The sequence below is a fragment of the Panthera uncia genome, chromosome C2 (genome assembly GCF_023721935.1).
Source record: "Panthera uncia isolate 11264 chromosome C2, Puncia_PCG_1.0, whole genome shotgun sequence".
Taxonomy (NCBI): Eukaryota; Metazoa; Chordata; class Mammalia; order Carnivora; family Felidae; genus Panthera; species Panthera uncia.
In genome coordinates, this window is record NC_064810.1 from 155,378,764 (window position 1) to 155,398,706 (window position 19,943).

The 19,943-nt window shown below is 42.4% G+C and overlaps 1 protein-coding gene and 1 long non-coding RNA gene across 8 annotated transcripts in view; one reads left to right on the forward strand and one right to left on the reverse strand.

Annotated features, from left to right (window-relative positions):
- Nucleotides 1-605: 605 nt before the first annotated feature.
- On the reverse strand, nucleotides 606-13,610 carry LOC125921488 (uncharacterized). The gene is made up of 2 exons (XR_007457447.1): nucleotides 13,522-13,610; nucleotides 606-926 (listed from the first exon to the last, which is right to left on the reverse strand). It is a non-coding gene; the product is annotated as an uncharacterized LOC125921488 (long non-coding RNA).
- Nucleotides 13,498-19,943, forward strand: part of LOC125921485 (zinc finger protein 660) — a 32,337-nt gene continuing 25,891 nt past the window's right edge. For 3 of the 7 annotated variants that reach the window (XR_007457446.1, XM_049629124.1, XM_049629128.1), the window contains exon 1: nucleotides 13,906-15,977. Coding sequence is in view for 6 of the 7 variants with exons in the window: in XM_049629124.1 (XP_049485081.1) it covers nucleotides 15,555-15,977 (423 nt within the window). In the remaining variant the exon portion in view is untranslated. Of the gene's footprint in view, nucleotides 15,978-19,943 lie in introns of all 7 variants that reach the window. The other 4 variants (XM_049629121.1, XM_049629122.1, XM_049629123.1 and 1 more) reach the window with 4 other exon arrangements.

A 19,943-nucleotide genomic window follows, 5' to 3' on the forward strand; every position in this document is an offset into this window, starting at 1 on the left:
ACAGAGGAATGGAGCTTACACAAATATCCTGTGGAGCTTACACAAATATTCCTATCATTCCCCACAGAGCAGGGCTTAAGCAGAGAAATACCATGATTTCACCTGTCATAGGAAAGGTTCCCAGAGAGGTACCCTGCCACCACAATGTGCTATGTATGAGTAGAGACCAGGGAGATGACTATGTGAATGGGAGCATCCTAGGAGAGTATGGCTTTTGTTAGAAACAGAGCCTTACATCCCAAGGCTAGTGTCAGCCTGTTCTTTGCTAAGTTGATTCAGACCTGCTGAACCATTTCTCTATGAGGGGAGGAAATAAGCCCCCTGAGCCAAGTGGATTTCTCTCTCCATATGGATTTGTGAAAGGATTACCAGTGACATGTCAAAAGGAATGAGGAGTTGATAAAGGGCTGGCAATTTAGGTCCAGGTCTCACTGAAGAGAAAATGGATATAAGGGTAATGAAGGGGATGGGGGGTAGCATAAAAGAGTTTCTTTATGGTAATGGAAGTTTTATATACTGATCATGGTGGTATTTACATGAATTGATACATTTAATAACATTTCATACTATACACTGTGGGACCCAGAAAAGAGGAATAACTGAAATACAACAAAAGCATTTATTTGATTTCTCAGAATTGAAATTCAGGGAGCACTGATTTGGGTAGCAACCCAAACTGTGTCCCACTGAGGAGTAAAAGCCAGGCTTATTTATCAGCAAATTGCAGAGGTATCAGGAAACTTACACAAGTTGTTTTCCAAAGACTGTGATTGGAAGGTACAATTACGTTTGGCCATCCATTGGTTTTCTGAGTACAGTGTGACAGTGACTAGGAAAACATTTTTTTGCAGAGTGTCCAATTTTTATCCAGAATGTGAGTGTAGCAGTCCTCTGTTTAGTCATATGGTTTTGTCCAGTTCAATATCCTGTTTCAAAAACAGAAAGAAGTTTTAGCTCAAATATAGTCTCTCACGCTCAGAGGTTTTACACAGGTTCACAACACCTGATATTGGTTTCTTGTGGCTGGTATAACAATGTATAACAATGGCTTAAAACAGAAATTTATTCTTGGAGCACCTGGGTGGCTCAGTCGGCAAAGCACCGACTTCAGCTCAGGTCATGAATTCACAGCTGGTGGGTTTGAGCCCCACGTTGGGCTCTGTGCTGACAGCTCAGAGCCTGGAGCCTGCTTCAGATTCTGTGTCTCCCTCTCTCTCTGCCTCCACCTCCCCTGCTCACACTCTGTCTCTCTCAAAAATAAATAAACATAAGAAAGAAAGAAAGAAAGAAAGAGAGAGAGAGAGGGAGGGAGGGAGGGAGGGAGGAAGAAAGAAAATTTATTCTCTTACATGTAACTTCCAGACACTAGAAGTCCAAAATCAGTTTCACTGGACCGAAATCGAGGTGTTAGCAAGGGCTGTACTCTCTTGGAGGCTCTGAGGCAGACTGTTCCTTGCTTCTCCCAGTTTCTGGTAACAGTCATTATTGGTATGGTGGTTTGTACCACTGGCTTTGTGGCTGCACTACTCCAATGTGCCTCTGTGTTGACATTACCTTCTCCTCTTCAATATGTGTCAATCTTCTGTTGTCTTTCTCTTAAAATGATATATGTGATTCTATTTGGGGCCCATGTGAATAAACAAGGATAATCTCCCTATCTCAAAAATCCTCAATGTAATGGCATCTGCAAAATACTTGTTGCCACATAAGGTAATATTCACAGGTTCCAGAGATTAGAATGTAGATATCTTTAAGGGAGCCATTATTCAGGTTACACCCAAAACCCTCCCATAAAAAGATCGCATGTAAAATCTGGTGAAATCCAAATGAGATTTTTGCTTAGTTGATGGTGTTGTGTCAGTGTCAATTTTCAGGTTTTGACAATGAATTCCAACTATACAGGGTGTTATCACTGGGGGAAGCTGGCTGAAAGGTCTATGAGAACTCTCCATACTATTCGTATAACTTCTTATGAATGTTAAATTCTTTCAAAATGGGAAGCTATTTTTAAGTGGTATCTGTTGACATAGGAGAATGAAAATTACTGTAATTGTCTTCCAATCTATTTACTTTTATAAATAAACTTCTGAAGGTACTAGACTACTAAGATTGGTCAGTGAAATGTTGAAATCTGATGAAAACAGAGAACTGAGGATTGGAAACATTGTGGGTGAAAGATTAACAGAAATAGTTCTTTTAACCATTTCAATTTTATTCTATAAGGATTTCTTTCACATGCCCTTTATAAATAGTCAGAGATAAACAGACACCCTGCTCTGAAAGTGTTTGTTTGCAAAATGACTATCTGTGTACAAAGTTACAAGAATGTCAAAAATGGCAAACCGACAGCACAGATTCTGCCCCCTGCCCATCCTATGAATGAGGCTGATCATGTCAATTCATCACATGTTCTTTGTTCTCACTTGGTACAGGGCTTCAGCTGCTCCTGCATCTCTTGTAACATACTCTTTGCCATATTTTCCTCAAATATTTTTGATATTTAACTTGGTTAGGGAAAAACATTTTTGCTGGCTGATTTCACTTTTGATGGATTTGGCACATGGTAAAGTAAGATATTGGCTTTCCATATATACTCCCACAGGCCTCTGAAAAATAGGAGTCCAAACTCTCTCCTGAAGCCTCCCACACACTTTTTCTTGCTTGCTGGACAATTTACTTGGATGTCCCTCAGCACCATAAAGTCAACGTCTAAATTTCATCTTCTTTTCCTATAAAACTAATCCTCTTTCCTCATGCCACAGTTCCAACGTTGGCATCCTCACAACTACCTCTCACAACTGTGATCCCCCCCTCCTTCCCACAGATTATTCCTTGAGAATGCCTCTTATATCCTCCCTTTACTTCACGCCACTCCAGTCCAGGCAGTAATTGTCTCATATCTACTCCACTGCACTAGCTTCCTACTAAGCTTCCCTGTTTTTGGTTTTCTTACCAACTTTTACTATATCAAGGAGCAGAAAGGAGGAATGTAGGAGAAAGCATGGGGTGTAACAGACGCTAATGTGGTGGCACAAATTCCAAAGGTATCAGCTGATCTTAATGTATGTAAGTACATTAGAAGATAGGGGCGCCTGGGTGGCGCAGTCGGTTGAGCGTCCGACTTCAGCCAGGTCACGATCTCGCGGTCCGTGAGTTCGAGCCCCGCGTCAGGCTCTGGGCTGAGTTGGAGCCCCGCGTCAGGCTCTGGGCTGATGGCTCAGAGCCTGGAGCCTGTTTCCGATTCTGTGTCTCCCTCTCTCTCTGCCCCTCCCCCATTCATGCTCTGTCTCTCTCTGTCCCAAAAATAAATAAAAAACGTTGAAAAAAAATTAAAAAAAAAAAAAGAAGATATTGTAGGTTGGCTTACTCATCTTTTCCAACCCCTTTTCTCCTTGACTTCTTTTATTTTAAAGCTATAGCTATACAATATGGTAGCCGCTAGGCATACCTACCCACTAGGTAATTTAAATAAAATAAAATTCAATTCATTTCTTCAGTCATACTAGCTAGCTACATTTCAAGTGTTCAGTTACCACATATGGCTGGTGGCTATCATATTATTAGAACAAATATAGAATACTTCCATCATCAAAGAACCTTTTATTGGATAGAGCTACTGCTCTAGAGGCAAGAAACTGAGAGTAATCAGTCTCCTCACTTCTCTTAGAATTAAGGGTGACCATATGCATAGTTCTAAGATATAAGAGAAAGTTCTGGTGAAGTTGTCTCTTATAACATAGTTTTTTGAAAGCCTCCTGGGCCCACAATATATGCTCAACTAATCTTAAACAAAGCAGGAAAAATATCCAATGGAAAAAAGATAGTCTCTTCAACAAATGGTGTTGGGAAAACTGGATGGTGACATGCAGATGAATCAAACTGGACCATTTTCTTACACCATACACAAAAATAAATTCAAAACGGATGAAAGCCCTAAATGTGAGACAGGAAAACATCAAAATCCTAGAGGAGAAAACAGGCAACAACTTCTTCGACCTTAGCTGGAGCAACTTCTTACTAGGCATGTCACCAAAGGCAAGGGAAACAAAAGCAAACATGAACTATTGGGACTTCACAAGATAAAAATCTTCTGTGCTGTGAAGTAAACAATCAACAAAACTAAGAGACAGCCTACAGAATGGGAGAAGATTTTTGCAAATGACATATCTGATAAAGGGTTAGTATCCAAAATCTACAAAGAACTTATTCAACACTCAAAAAACAAACAACCCTCATAAGAAATGGGCAGAAGACCCTCAACAAATACAAAAAGATCAAGATCATACCATGCATATTTCCAGACCATAATGCTATGAAACTGGAAATCAACCACAAGAAAAAATTTGGAAAGATAACAAATACTTGGAGACTAAAGAACATCCTACTAAAAAATGAATGGGCTAACCAAGAAGTTAAAGAGAAAATTAAAAAGTTCATGGAAGCCAATGAAAATGATAACACCACAGCCCAAAAACTCTGGGATGCAGCAGAGGTGGTCATAAAAGGGAAATATATAGCATTCCAGGACTTCCTAAAGAGGGAAGAAAGGTCTCAGATACACAACCTAACCTTACACCTATAGGCTCGAAAAGAGCAACAAATAAAGCCCCAAACCAGCAGAAGATAAGAAATAATAAAGATTAGAGCAGAAATCAATGCTATTGAAACCAAAAAAACACAGTGGAACAGATCAATGAAACCAGAAGCTGGTTCTTTGAAAGAATTAACAAAATTGATAAACCACTAGCCACTTTGATCAAAAAAAAAAAAAAAAAAGGAAAGGACACAAATAAATAAAATCAAGAATGAAAGAGGAGACATCACAACATAGCAGAAATAAAAACATAATTAGAGAATATTATGAGCAATTATATGCCAGTAAAATGGGCAATCTGGAAGAAATGGATGAATTCCTAGAAACATATAAACTACCAAAACTGAAACAGGAAGAAATAGAAAATTTGAACAGACCCATAACCAGTGAAGAAATCTAATTAGTAATCAAAAATCTCCCAAAAAACAAGAGTCCAGGGCCAGATGGCTTTCAGGGGAATTCTACCAAACACTTAAGGAAGAGGTAACACTTATTCTCTTGAAGCTGTTCCAAAAAATAGAAACAAAAGGAAAACTTCCAAATTTTTTCTATGAAGCCAGCATTACCTTGATTCTAAAACCAAAGACTCCACTTAAAAGAATTATAGACCAATTTCCCTGATGAACATGGATACAAAAATCCTCAACAAGATTAATATCTTAATAAATATCATTAAAAAATTATTCACCACGACCAAGGGGGATTTTTACCTGGGATGCAGGGCTGGTTCAATATCCACAAAACAATCAATGTGATTCATCATATCAATAAAAGAAAGGACAAGAACCACATGATCCTCTCAATAGATGCAGAGAAAGCATTTGACAAAATACAGCATTCTTTCTTGATAAAAACCCTAAAGAAAGCAGGGATAGAAGGAGCATACCTCGAGATAATAAAAGCCATATATGAAAGACCCAACACTAATAACATCCTCAATGGGGAAAAACTGAGCTTTCGCCCTAAGGTCAGGAACACGACAGGGATGTCCACTCTCACCACTGTTATTCAACAGTATTGGAAGCCTTAGCCTCAGCAATCAAACAACACAAAGAAATAAAAGGCACCCAAATCAGCTAGGAGGAGGTCAAACTTTCACCCTTCACAGATGACATGACAACTGTATATGGAAAACCCAAAAGATTCCACCAAAAACCTGCTAGAGCTGATCCATGAACTCAGCAAAGTCGCAGGATATAAAATCAATGCACAGAAATCAGTTGCATTCCTATACACCAACAATGAAGCAACAGAAAAAGAAATCAAGAAATTGATCCCATTTACAATTGCGCCAAAAATCATAAAATACCTAGGAATAAATCTAACCAAAGAGGTGAAAAATCTATACACTGAAAACTATAGAAACCTTATGAAAGAAATTGAAGAAGACACACAAAAAAGGAAAAATATTCTATGCTCCTAGATAGTAAGAACAAATATTGTGAAAATGTCAATACTACCCAAAGCAATCTACATATTCAATGCAATCCCTATCAAAGTAACACCAGCATTCTTCACAGAGCTAGAACCAACTATCCTAAAATTTGTATGGAGCCACAAAGACCCCTAATAGCCAAAGCAAACTTGAAAAAGAAAACCAAAGCAGGAGGCATCACAATCCCAAACTTCAAGCTGTATTACAAAGCTGTGATCATCAAGACAGTATGGTACTGGCACAAGAACAGACACTCAGATCAATGGAACAGAATAGAGAACCCAGAAATGGGCCCAGAAACGTATGGGCAACTAATCTTTGACAAAGCAGGAAAAAAATATCCAATGGAATGAAGATAGTCTCTTCAGCAAGTGGTGCTGGGAAAACTGGACAGCGACATGCAGAAAAATGAACCTGGACCACTTTCTTACATCATACAGAAAAATAAACTCAAAATGGATGAAAGACCTCAATGTAAGACAGGAATCCATCAAAATCCTCGAGGAGAAAGCAAGCAAAAACCTCTTTGACCTCAGCTGCAGCAACTTCTAACTGAACACGTCTCCAGAGGCAAAGGAAACAAAAGCAAAAATGAAGCATTGGGACTTCATCAAGATAAAAAGTTTCTGCACAGTGAAGGAAACAATCAGCAATACTAAAAGGCAACCGATGGAATGGGAGAAGATATTTGCAAATGACATATCAGATAAAGGGTTAGTACACAAAATCTAGAAAGAACTTACCAAACTCAACACCCAAAAAACAAATAATCCAGTGTAGAATTGGGCAAAAGACATGAATAGACACTTCTCCAAACACGACATCCAGTAGGTGAACAGACACATGAAAAAATGCTCAAAATCACTCATCATCAGGGAAATATAAATCAAAACCACAATGAGATAACAACCTCACACCAGTCAGAATGGCTGAACTTAACAACTCAGGCAACAACAGATGGTGAGGATGCAGAGAAAGAGGATCTCTTTTGCACTGCTGGTGGGAATGCAAACTGGTACAGCTACTCTGGAAAACAATATGGAGGTTCCTTAAAAAATTAAAAACAGAACTACCGTACAACTCAGCAATTGCACTACTAGGTATTTATCCAAGGGATATAGGTGTGCTATTTCAAAGGGGCACATGCACCTCAATGTTTATAGCAGCGCTATCGACAATAGCCAAAGTATGTAAAGAGCGCAAGTGTCCACTGACAGATGAATGGATAAAGAAGATGTGGTATATATATAGAATGGAGTATTACTCAGCAATCAAAAGGAATGAAAACCTGCCATTTGCAACTACCTGGATGGAACTAGAGGGTGTTATGTTAAGTGAAATTAGTCAGAGAAAGACAAATATCATAGGACTTCACTCACATGTGGAATTTAAGATACAAAACAGATGAACATAAGGGAAGGGGAGCAAAAATAATATAAAAACAAGGAGGGGGAGAAAACATAAGAGACTCTTAAATACAGAGAACAAACTAAGGGTTATTGCAGGGGTTGTGGGTGGGGGGATGGGCTAAATGGGTAAGGGGCATTAAGGAAGACAGTTGTTGGGATAAGAATTGTTTGTTATACATAGGGGATGAATCATTGTAATCTACTCCTAAAATCATTATTGCACTATATGCTAAGTAACTTGGATGTAAATTAAAAAATAAATAAACAAAAATTTAAAAATTAAAAAATATATTAAAAATAAATAAATATTAAGATATAGTTGGGCTATTGGGAACATAAACTCAGACAAAAGGGAAAATTTTGATCCAACATGTCTTTCTATTCTCAAAGGAAAAAAAAAAAGTGCTCTTATTGTGGTGAGCCCTGAGCAATGTATAGAAATGTTGAATCTTATATTGCATACCTGAAACTAATATAGCACTGTATGTTAATTATACTTTAATTAAAAAAAAAACCCAAAAATATTTTTAAAAATATTTCTTTTAAAAAGAACAGGATCAAGAGACATTATATTATGGTGGTTTAGGGGCATAGAGATTTTACACATAAAAACTAGAGATTGCATCACTTTTTTGTTAATTTTCTACAGCTTATAACAGGAAATAGCCTGAATGGAAATAATGATTACCCCCCTCCTTAAAATGTGTCTCTCTCAACATTTGATCATGTTGTCTCCTCTCCCTCAACATCTGTCCAAATCCAACTTCAAGGCTCAACTCAGTGCTGTTTCCTTTGAGGCTGTCTGTGATCCCTTTCAAGATCAAACCTTCCCTTGGCTCTCTGCATTTCTCCTATGTTTGGTTTCACATATTGCCTTTTGCTAGTCATCTCTATCTGCCTTGATATTTTCAAGGTCCAGTCTTCCTCCCCTATCTCCCTCCTAGAATCTGACGTTTCTTACATAGATGTTTGTATAGGACATGCCAAAGCTCACAACTTACCTCACTTAATCCTCCTAACTTGGAGATGTCAGCAGGCATCGATTTTTTTTTCCATTTCACACATAGAGACTTAAGACTAAATGGATACATAAGTTGTCACAAATCCCAGATGGTAAGTGGCAGAGCTTAGGTCCGTCATACAGGGCTGGAAAGAAATTCCAGTCTATGTTTGAGACACTTCTGGAAGAACTTGGATTTCAAATCTGAGGTCCAACAAACTCAAAAACTGAAATATTATAACCAACAGTGTCAAGTTTATTATTTCCAAGACCAAATGGTGCTTCAGGAGAATCAAGGTCATGGACATTGGCTCAGAAAAAGAGACATCTTTGGAATGAGAGGCAGGAAATTTTGGCTCATATCGCTTGTGGTCCCATTTCCCCACCTGTAAAATAAGAAGGTGGTGGCCACACCCCCCAAAAAAATAATCCAGTGAAGAAATGGGCAGAAAACATAGACACTTTTCCAAAGAAGACATCCAGATAACCAACAGACACATGAAAAGATGCTGAACGTCACTGATCATCAGGGAAATACAAATAAAACCACACTGCTATACCACCTCACGCCAGTCAGAGTGGCTAAAATGAACGAATCAGGAGACAATAGATACTAGAGAGGATGTGGAGAAACAGGAACCCTCTTGCACCATTGGTGGGAATGCAAACTGGTGCAGCCACTCTGGAAAACAGTGTGGAGGTTCTTCATAAAATTAAAAACAGAACTATCTTATGACCCAGCAATAGCACTGCTAGGAATGTATCCAGGGGACACAGGAGTGCTGATGCATAGGGGCACATGTACCCCAATGTTTATAGCAGCACTTTTCAATAATAGCCAAATTATGGAAAGGGCCCAAATGTCCATCAACTGATGATTGGATAAAGAAGATGTGGTTTATATATACAATGGAATACTATTTGGCAATGAGAAAGAATGAAATCTGGCCATCTGCAGCAATGTGGATGGAACTGGAGGGTATTATGCTGAGTGAAATAAGTTGGTCAGAGAAAGACAGACACCATATGTTTTCACTCCTATATGGATCTTAACAGAAGATCATGGGGGAGAGGAAGGGGAAAAAAAAGTTACAGAGAGGGAGGGAGGCAAACCGTAAGAGACTCTTAAATACTGAGAACAAACTGAGGGTGGATGGGGGATGGGGGAGAGGGGAAAGTGGGTGATGGGCATCGAGGAGGGCACTTGCTGGGATGAGCACTGGGTGTTGTATGGAAACCAATTTGACAATAAATTATATTTTTAAAAAAACCACTTTTTTAACAGGAAAAAAAAAAAGGTGGTGGCCAGACTACCGACTCTAAGGATCCCTCGTGCAATCCATTGGTCCTTGCCAACAACCTTGGTGGCTGGGAGCTGTGGGTAGGATGAGACCTGAAAATGCTCTTTGCACTTTGCAGATTTGCAGCGGGAAGGGCCAGAGGGTGAGCTGGAGGTAGGCTGAGAAGGCTGAGGTCAGAATGACAGGCCTGGAGCAGGGATTTAGCCAGAACAGAGTACAGGGGGTATAGCCCCTGCTCTCCTAAGACTACTGGGTTGGATTCCCAGAAAGGAAACACAGTGAGTTGGGGTGGTACTAGGCATGGAGGCAGAGGTCAGCATTCCCATTAAATGCCTTTGCAAATGTGCTGGGATCCCTGCATTGTCCCCACCGCTTTCTGGGTGGGTATCCCCATCTATGTCAGTTGTGAGGGTCAATATCAGCACCAAAAAATGGGTGGACACAATCCAAGACTGCAGCTCCCACTGCAGGGCTCCGAAATGGCACACCCAGCCCAGCCCAGCCCAGCCCAACCACCACACTACCAGCAGTCACCTGGTTAGAGTCCTGAACCAAGGAAGCACCGGGAAGTGATCCCTTCATGTTCTTCGGGCCCCTGAAGCAACTTCCAGTTCCATGTAGGCAGCTCAGAGACCTGCTCATCTCCTTGGTCTTCCTGCCTGGGATTTGCTTCCGGTAAGTAGGACTGTGGGCCTCCCTGAGGCCTCTACTCGAGGAAAACAGTTCATGCAGCGCCCCTGTGTCTACCTCAAAGCTATGTTTTGTTACTGTCACTGCCCCCCCCCCGCCCCCCACCATGCTCCTAACAGGACCTGGAACTCCATTAGCAGGAAGGAATAGAGTAATAAAGAACAGGAATGAATGAGGGTCAGAGAAAGATAGCATCTTGCAATAGAAAGAGGAGGGGATGGCTATAGACCTGAATTCAAAGTCTTCCTTGCCCTTTTTAGCCGGTAAAATATTTCCCAGATAGCAGGATGTTTGCCAAGCCTCACCTGCAAACTAACGATTCTATCTTACAAAGGCACTGGAATTGCAAAGCAGATATAAGGGATGTTCCTGTCTCTTTCCCTCTAAGCCTCTCAGTATAGCTGGCAATCACAACCCAGCCCTATGATTTTCCTTCTCTGATTAAAAAGTCTTCCACAGCAAGCCAGATCAAGGACATATTTCTTAGTGGTTAGACCAGGCTCTGTGCTGGACACCAGGGAAACAAAGGTGGCCTGACCTTTTCTTCCAACCAAGAAGACAAATACTAAAACCAGCCAAGCCTGGAGTTTGTGCCTGGGGACTCAACTATGAACATGGTATCAGGTCACATAGGGCTTACTGTACAGTGCAGGAGGCTGACAAGTAAACAGTGTTAACACAGTGTTACAAATATATGGCAGGCCATCACAGGAACACAAAGGAAGGGGCACCTAATCCAGGTGGAGAGATGGGATATAGGGGAGTCTTCCTGGAGAAAGGGATTTCTCGGGCAAGTCTTGAAGAACAAGTAGAAGTTTTCAAGGTAATAGGAGAGTCTCTCTGCTCTTGGGCCCCATCCACTCCCATTCAAGCACAGTAGCTGGATGTTCCTGCCCATGTTTCTAGGGACACACCTTATTTTTAAGATGTATAAGAGTTCTTGGCTATTGAAAAGGAGACTGTCCACATAGATAATGTGACAAGGTCTGAGCAGTTTAGGGACAGAGAATCTCCAGACCTGACTGTGCTCCTCTTTTTGTGGTCTCCTTAAATCAAAAGGTTGTTATTGTCATTGCTGTTGTTGTTGTTACATACAAATGGATCAAAGACTCAGCAGGCCTTGGCAGTAATCTGGATACAGTGGATGAAGAAGTGGGAGGAAACATACTAGAAAACACCTATTATACCTATAATCTGCCAGGCACCATTCTAAGTGCTTTTTATATGTTATCTCATCCAGTCCTGTTATTAACTCTATGATTTAGCTACTGTTATCTTTATTTTAGAGATGAGGAAGATGCAGCACTGTAGCACAGAAAGGCTAAGTAACTTGGCTATGGTCACCTAACCCATGGTATGGCATCCAGGGTTCTGGTTTGGGGTTCTGGGTGAATGACAGTGTCTTTCACGGTGATGGGAACATTCGTGGAGCTTCAGAGATGATGAGTTCTGCTTTAAGCATCTAGAATTTGGGTTACATTTTCTGTTAGCTCTCATAACAAAGATAGTGTGATGGTTTCTCAAAGAGGTCAGGGTAGTGTTCCCTCAGATCTCCCGAGTTTTTTGGCCCAAATGCAAGTGTCCAAGATGCTATATGGGAGGCAGCATGGAGATGTCTTCCTCACTGGGATTCAATCCAGTCATGGTATATCAGTCCCACACTGCTGGCTACAGAGGGACCTATGAAGTTTAGACACACTGTCCTGATAAAGCTGACTAGGAAAGCCAACCACCTGGGCATGAAACAGCTCTGAGGAATAAAAGAACTCAATCTTGTTTTCCAGATTCTTGAGTCTCCTACACACTCCTAAGCAGCCAGAACTGCAGGACAACACATGGTCAGGGAAACCTGAAAACTGAAGCTGACGCATTTGGTCTGGAATTAAGAAATTTCTTGTTTAAGAACCCTGAGTCTCTGAGGACTTAATGGACCAATGGGCCACATCCAATGGCAATGCCAGGCAGAAGCTAGGATGAGATGGCCAAGTCCTCCCTGTGAGGTTTCCAAATGTAGAGGATGATCTTGATATCAGAAGGCCACTCTAGGCCAAGTGGGCAAAGACTACTTCAAAAGACTTCCTTTAGACTTTGCAAAAACTCTGCAGTAGGTCTTCTGATGTCTTTTTCTGTTCTGGCTTGTTCATGGAACTGAGGGACTCATATCGAGTCCAGACATGGGCCCAGAAACTCTTGAGATATTGGTGACGCTTGGATAGCCCAGGAGACTGTTACTTTGCACCCTGTAAATGACCCACTTGTTGGGCTACAATAAGCTACATAAGATATAGCTAACTATATGGGAAAGGGCCTGATCTTATCTTCTGCCCCTCACCCATGGCCATTACACCTAGAGATTGTGGCTTCAGGGCCTACTCAATCATGTTAGCAGCAGGACCTGTTCACAACCTGCTTCTATTGCAAACCATTCTTCCATGTGAAGACCACCTGGGTAACTCCTGCCTCCCAGATGCTAGACTAGAGAAATGCATCTATATTATGTTGTCTCCATACCTTTCCACCTTTTACCTGCTGCTCCACACTCCCTAAGGACCTTTCCATGGACATAGATTGCCAGGACTGTTTTAGGAAAGATTAACCACTTCCATAGACCAAAATATCATTCACTGGGCCTGTTTCTTCATTAGTAAGATGGAGATGCCCTGTTGCTCACATCAGTGAAACTCAGATTGGGTGAAAATGCCCTGGGTATCACATATAATGTAATAATAACTGAACGCTCAGGAAACGCCAGGCCGTTTGCTATGTAGTATCTGTATGTTACTCCCGTCAGCACTCCTAGCCCAGTGAGGCACACTTTACGCTCTACATTTTTCGGATGACAAAAAGTCTCAGAAGTTGGGTCTATTTCCCAAGGTCAGCAGAAGGGGTAGGGGCAGACCCGGGATGAATACTCTGAGAGGAGCAAGTGCGCAGCCTGAGCCCTCATTTGAGTCTCCGCCCTCTCTCCCTTCTAAGGTGGCCCGGCCTGGCCCGGGAGCAGCTTGTACTGGCGACCACGGTCCCGCCACGCCTCCCCCCCCCCCCCGACCCTTCCCAGCCCCCCTTCTCCGAGGGCAGGGAAGCGGGCCCACCTTCGCCAGAGAGATTTCCGGGATCCTGGAGGGGCCGGAAGTGGGCCTTGTTCTCGCTTCCGGCTCTGCCATTGTTTTCGCTTCTGCGGGCCACGGCTGTGTCCCGCACCCAGGGGTCACCGCCACACTACCCCGGTGAGCGGACCAGGGACGGGGAGGGAGGTGCTGCCCGGGCCGGGGTCGCTGGGTTGGAGCCGCGGCCGCCCGCAGCACTGATCGGCGACGCCGGCCCGGCCCACGCTTCGCCCCCGCGGCCGGCGGCGGGTCCCTGTGACGGGAAGCCGCCGGTTATAGAGCCTCCTCTTTGTCCAGTGCCCTTGATCAGCCGTGCCTGGCCAGGAGCCGGGCACCTGCCGGTACAGCGGTTGAAAAGGGCAGACGTGGCCAGGTGAGCGGCGCCGCAGAAACCCTGGTTTAACGCGAAATGTAGGTGGATGTTTTCCCAACCTTGCATTGAAAGACAATAGGAAGCGTCAGAAGTGAGAGACAGTCTCGAAATTTCAAACGTCAAGTGACACTTGGAGACTCAAAAGTGCAGACGAGATTAGCTGCTGAGCATTCGGAGCTGTTAGAGAAGTAGGAAAATGATCAGAACTTTCTACAGGTGTGGGATTTCAGAGCGGAATTAACGGATTATTTTAAAGTGTTTTGTTTGTGTTTGTTTTTTCCTTACAGGAACTGAAGCCTAGAGAGAAGTAGCTTACCGAGGTTCCTGAGTTGCGTGGTGACTAGCCTAGACGCTCTGGTTACAATGAAGGTGCTGATTCTCAGAGTTTTGCATATATAAACTGGATACAACTTTCCCCCCCACTTCAGTATCAGCTGAATGAGTCACATTCATTTGTCTAGCAAATGTTTACCACTGTATGCCCTGTACGCACACCTATATACAAAGAAGACTGGGAAACAGCCTTGCCGTCTGAGTCCTTCCACACAGTGGGGGAGACAGCAATGTAAACCACAAACACAGTGTGAGAAGTGCTCTAGCAGAGGTTTGAATGAAAAAGGTGCTGTGGGCCCACTGAGGCAATAACGACACTTAAGCCTCGAGAGATCAGGAAGGTTTTCTAGGGGAGGTGGTTGAGTAGAAAAAGGTCTGGCATTTTCTGACTCCGTTCGGTTCCTTTCCTTTGGTGGCTATCTAGCAGGAGGGTGTGAGTGACGAGTTGTGCATAAACTAGTTAAAACAGCAGTGTTTCAGTGAGAGTAGAGAGAGGGAGGCTTCCAGCTCTCTTCCTGCATGGGACAATCAGGAAAGCACTCAGGAGAAAATGGTGTTTGTTTTGGGTCTTGACAGATGAGCAGGAGTTTATCAAACGTTGAAGAAGAAAAATCCAATCAGGGTAAGAGTATATGTGATTCTAGCTGTGTCTCTGGAGCGTTAGTCTCAATCTATGTTGTGCATTTCTGTCACAATAAAGAAGAGATTTGAGCATTCACTTCCAACATAGGTTCATTTACTTCCAACATAGGTTTACTTACAAATTAAATATATGTACTGTTTTGCGAATTTCAGTACACATAAGACATATGCTAAATAGGAATTAAATAGCAACTTACTATGTTCTTATATACTCTTTGCATCACCTTGCGTATTCCTCATTTGGAGATCATTACAGCCTTTCTAGTCTGGGCATTGGAGAGAGTGTTAGAGGGTGTGGCTAGAAAAGAGGCCCAAGGCCAGGTGGTAAAGGGCTGTGAATGCTAGTCATAGACATTTAGGTTTTATCCTGTAGATGATGGGAGCCACTGAAAAGTTTAAGAAGGCAAGTCACTTGGAGAGATGCTTAGAGAGACTGCCCTGATTGTGCCCTTTTTTTCCCCCCGGAGCTTTGGGTTTGAACTGTGGATGGTCTGTCATCAGCCTGGGACTGAACACTTTGGGACTCTGATTTCTCTCTTGGTGTTTCTGTAGGTGACACCCCATCACCCTATACCCCCAACTCTGAAAAACAGCTCCTGAAACCTGAATTATAGAGCATCATTTTAATTGGACAAACTGCAGCTGAAACAAGCTTCTCTTTGAGGTCACAATGGCCACCCAAGGCAGGGGAACTTTAGGCCTCATCCCTAGGGGTGCGGTTCTGCAGAAGCAGGAGTGGCGCCAGACCATGAAGCAGGAGCCAGGGAGCCAGACCTGGGGTCAGGCCTGCAACCTCCAAAAGAACCACCCTCCCGTCTGTGAAATTTTCCGGCTCCACTTCAGACAGTTATGTTACCATGAGATGTCTGGGCCTCAGGAGGCGCTGAGCCGGCTCCGGGAGCTCTGCCACTGGTGGCTCATGCCAGAGGTGCACACTAAGGAGCAGATTCTGGAGCTGCTGGTGCTGGAGCAGTTCCTGACCATTCTGCCTGGGGAGCTCCGGACCTGGGTGCAGCTGCATCAACCTGAGAATGGTGAGGAGGCTGTGGCTGTGGTGGAGGATTTCCAGAGACACCTCAGTGGACCAGGAGAGGTGAGCGGATGAGTCTAGAATGGCCTCTGGAACCATTCTTTAGTGCTTGGGCTAACCTGGGAATAGTAATTCTCCATTCCCTAAGATCTAGGCTGGTTTGCCCAGAGGATTCCTAAGCTAGTTCCATGGATACAGAGGAAATAGTTTTTGTGCTTCAAGCCAAAAAACAAAAATGCACATCCCAGCCAAGTTCTGTGCATCAGTTTGTGAAATACTGTGTCGTGAGCCTAGCTTCAGCCTAGAGATCCACACAGTACTCCTGGCAGGTAGAAGATCAACACGCTGGTTAGAGTGGGGGAGTACGGTAGGGAGAGGTAGTTTTTGGGGTGCGTTGATCACATGGGCCTTCATTTGATAAGTTCTCACTGCTCACTTCCTCATACTTTTCAGAGTCTGTTATCTCTCTTGCTGTCTTTTAGGTTTCTTATCAGAGGTGATATTTCAGGGCATCATAATCATTTATTTCTTTTCTAGCTTTCCAAACCCAACTGAGGTCTCTCTCTCCTTTTTTTTTTCTTTTAATTCTAATTTTGGTTTATCCTATTTCCTAGGGTTCTTTCAAATTTAAAGCCAAAGGAATTCAAATCAGAGGAAAAGTTGGAGAGTCAGCAGTGTGTCAACAGTGGAAAATCTGGCTTCTAGGACAACAGAGGGAACTAACTCTGTGACGATGTGTATCAGTCAGGGTTTAGCCAAAGAAGCAAAACCAGTAGGAAGTTATATATATTATATACTTACATTTGTGTATATAGTTACATTATTGCCACAAAATGGCTTATGTGGTTATGGGGACTGGCAGGCAAGTCTGAAATCAATAGAGCAGACCATCAGGAAGGGCCAGCTGGAATTCAGGCACAAGCTGAAGCTGCTGTTTACATGCAGAATTACTTTTTCATGGAACTTCTAGCTGTGATTTTAAAGTTTTGCAACTGATTGAATCAGACCCATCCAGATGATCTAGGATAATCTCCTTTACTTAGAGTAAACTGAGTGTGGATTTTGATCACATGTACAAAATACCTTCACAACAACACCCAGATTAGTGCTAAATTGACACATTAAAAGACTATCACACATGGTAAGTTAGCTCTTATGAGTCTAAAATTGCTCTTATAACTAACTGAGTGGGGTGGATTAGGTTCTCCTCTACTTTTACTCCTTTGTACTTTACCAGGGAAAACCAGTATATGAAAATTCCCAAGTACCCAGCATATCATTGTATTCATTGCTTTAAAAAAAAAAAAATAGTTACAATATTTAGGCCTAGGGAATCAATTCCAGTTGATTGGAGTCTGAGGACTAGACTTTTTCCCAAGAGTACTGGCCATGCCCATTTGGCATTAAATCCATTGTCAACCATTATTTCTTTGGATACGGAAGTAAACGCAGGGATAAATCAGCCATCACCAGGATCTAGAGAGCAACTAGGTTCAACCATGGGCAGAGACTAGTGGCTGAAATGTTCTGAGTGCCATTTAGTGAGGAGGGTGGAAGGAGATTTTCCCTCTTTCCCACCTTCATATGCTTAAGCTGAAGAGAATGTTCCTTCCATCAAAACTTAATCTTTTATCCAGGGAGCCTCAGAAAAAGGTGACTAAGTCAGAAACTCAAGAGAGCAACTTAGAGTTGACAGGGCAGCTGAACACTCTTGGCTCCTGCCTAGGAGTAGGCTCTTTGGACTCATTTCTTACAGCCATTATTGTTGGCTTGTTCTCTGACAGGGAGGACATGAAAACGGGACTGTCTTGGGGTGCCTGAGTGCCTCAGTCGGTTAAGCATCCGACTTCGGCCAGGTCATGATCTCACAGTCCGTGAGTTCGAGTCCCACGTCAGGCTCTGTGCTGACAGCTCAGAGCCTGGACCCTGCTTCAGATTCTGTGTCTCCCTCTCTGCCCCTCTCCCTCTCCCACTCATGCTCTGTCTGTCTCTCCTTCAAAAATAAATACTTAAAAAATTTTTTTAAAAAAAGAACACGGGTCTGTCTTTCCTAGCATAGGCTCAGAAAATGTATTTATGGCTAAATGAGTAAACAAGCTTTTTCATGGCAGTTTGCCAGGAGGAGATTAAAGAATATCAGGGCAGATGAGAATCATTCTGCTCAGCAGGAGTGAGCATGTGCAAATGTGCACTTTGAGGCTGAAGAGGGTTGTAGGGTAGTCCTTGCTGGGCTGTAGAATCGTGCAATTTACAAAATGCTTCTATATCCTGTATCTTATTTCAGCTCCTAGCAGGCTTAAAAAATATGCAGAGAGTAATCATCTCCATTTGACAAGTGATGCAAGGACAGAAAAGTAATTGATTCATCTAAGATGGCAGAGTTAGTGAATGTTCTCTTTGTCCATGAGATTTAGGCGAAGTGTAGTTATTGCTAATTACCATCGAGTGTGGGAATCAGAATTTTCCAGCTCCCTAGGTTCTAAGCCACTAGTTTTTCCCTAGTATCTTGCTGTTGAATGCCATCTTAGAATGAAAATTGGAATGGGGTTTTCTTGCCTACAAAGAAAAGAAACTTAGGAGTTTCTGAGTCCTATATAATAAACAGGAACTGGACCAGTATTTTATTGTTGGTGAATTTCAAGACTGTGTTATCACAATGCAGTTAGGTTCTGTCTTCTGCCAGTACTCAGCAATTGTATGTAAGAGCTGGAACTCCCATTTATAAGACTGCCCAGTGGAGAACCTGGGCACCACAGACTCCAGGGAGCCTCTTGGTTCTGTCACTATGCTGGAGAGATATACAATAAAGGAATGGGTCCCTTCATATTTCAGCAGATGTAACCCAGTGGGGCAAATCCAGCAGGGTTTGTGAAGAAGTTATTTGCACCTATGCACCTAAGCTGTACTATGTACGTGTTAGTGCAAGCAGGTGAACCTATAAACGTCATTCATTTAGATAGTGTCTTAGGTTTTCTGCCCCAAATGCTGGTGAAAAAGTAACCGTGAGACTGTGCGGAGATGGTGTGATGACAATAAGCAAGGGTTAGAAATACCTATGATCTGAGGTATTTTCAAGGTCTCTAAAGATTGGTGCTATCTGATCTTATTTGATTTTTTATATAAATTATTTTGGAGGCGTAGTACATATTGACAACTGGGTTTGCAGGTAACTTTAAAAACTAGTATTAAGTATTGAAAGGGAAAAAAAAGTATTAAGAGACGGTCAGCAAATATTAACACCATCATTAGGCCAAGAATTGTTCTAGGGGCAAGTGATCAACACAAAGTTCTTACCCTCAGACAGCTTATATTTCATTGGGGGATAAATAGGCAATAAAGGCATAAATAAGATAATTTAAGGATTAAGACATATAGAAAATGTAACCAGGTTATTTGAGAGATAGTGACTACCCTTGCTTTGTCAGTATGGTCAGAGATGGCCTCTCTAAAGAGGAAACACTTTCACTGAGAGAAATTAGAAACACTGTCATGGTTTGTCAGCACTGTTTTGGGCCATTGCTTCTGCTGTCAGCTTCAGTAGCATTATATATGCACATATATGTACATACATCTATCATTTTTTATTCTCTAGGTACTTTTTTTAAGTTTATTTGTTTATGTTGAGAGAGAGAAAGGGAGCAGGGGAGGGGCAGAAAGAGAGAGAGAGAGGGTCCCAAGCAGGCTCTAAGCTGTCAGTGCAGAGCCTGACGTGGGGCTCAAACTCAGAAATTGTGAGATCATGACCTCAGCTGAAACCAAGAGTTGGACACTTAACTGACTGAGCCACCCAGCGCCCCAATTTCCTAGGTACTTCTGATTGGCCTTTTCTGTAGGCTAAGGTCACAGGGAGTGTACAGAATTACTCTCCTGGCTCCTTTTTCTAGATTGTTCTTCGTAAGCAAATTTGTGTGTGAAGAATTGACAAAATGGAAATGGTTTTATAATCTGGTCTTCAAGCTCCTACTGACAGGTTCAACAGAGGGATAGCAAGCAGAATTGCATGCTATAGATTGCGCTTGGACAGTTTTT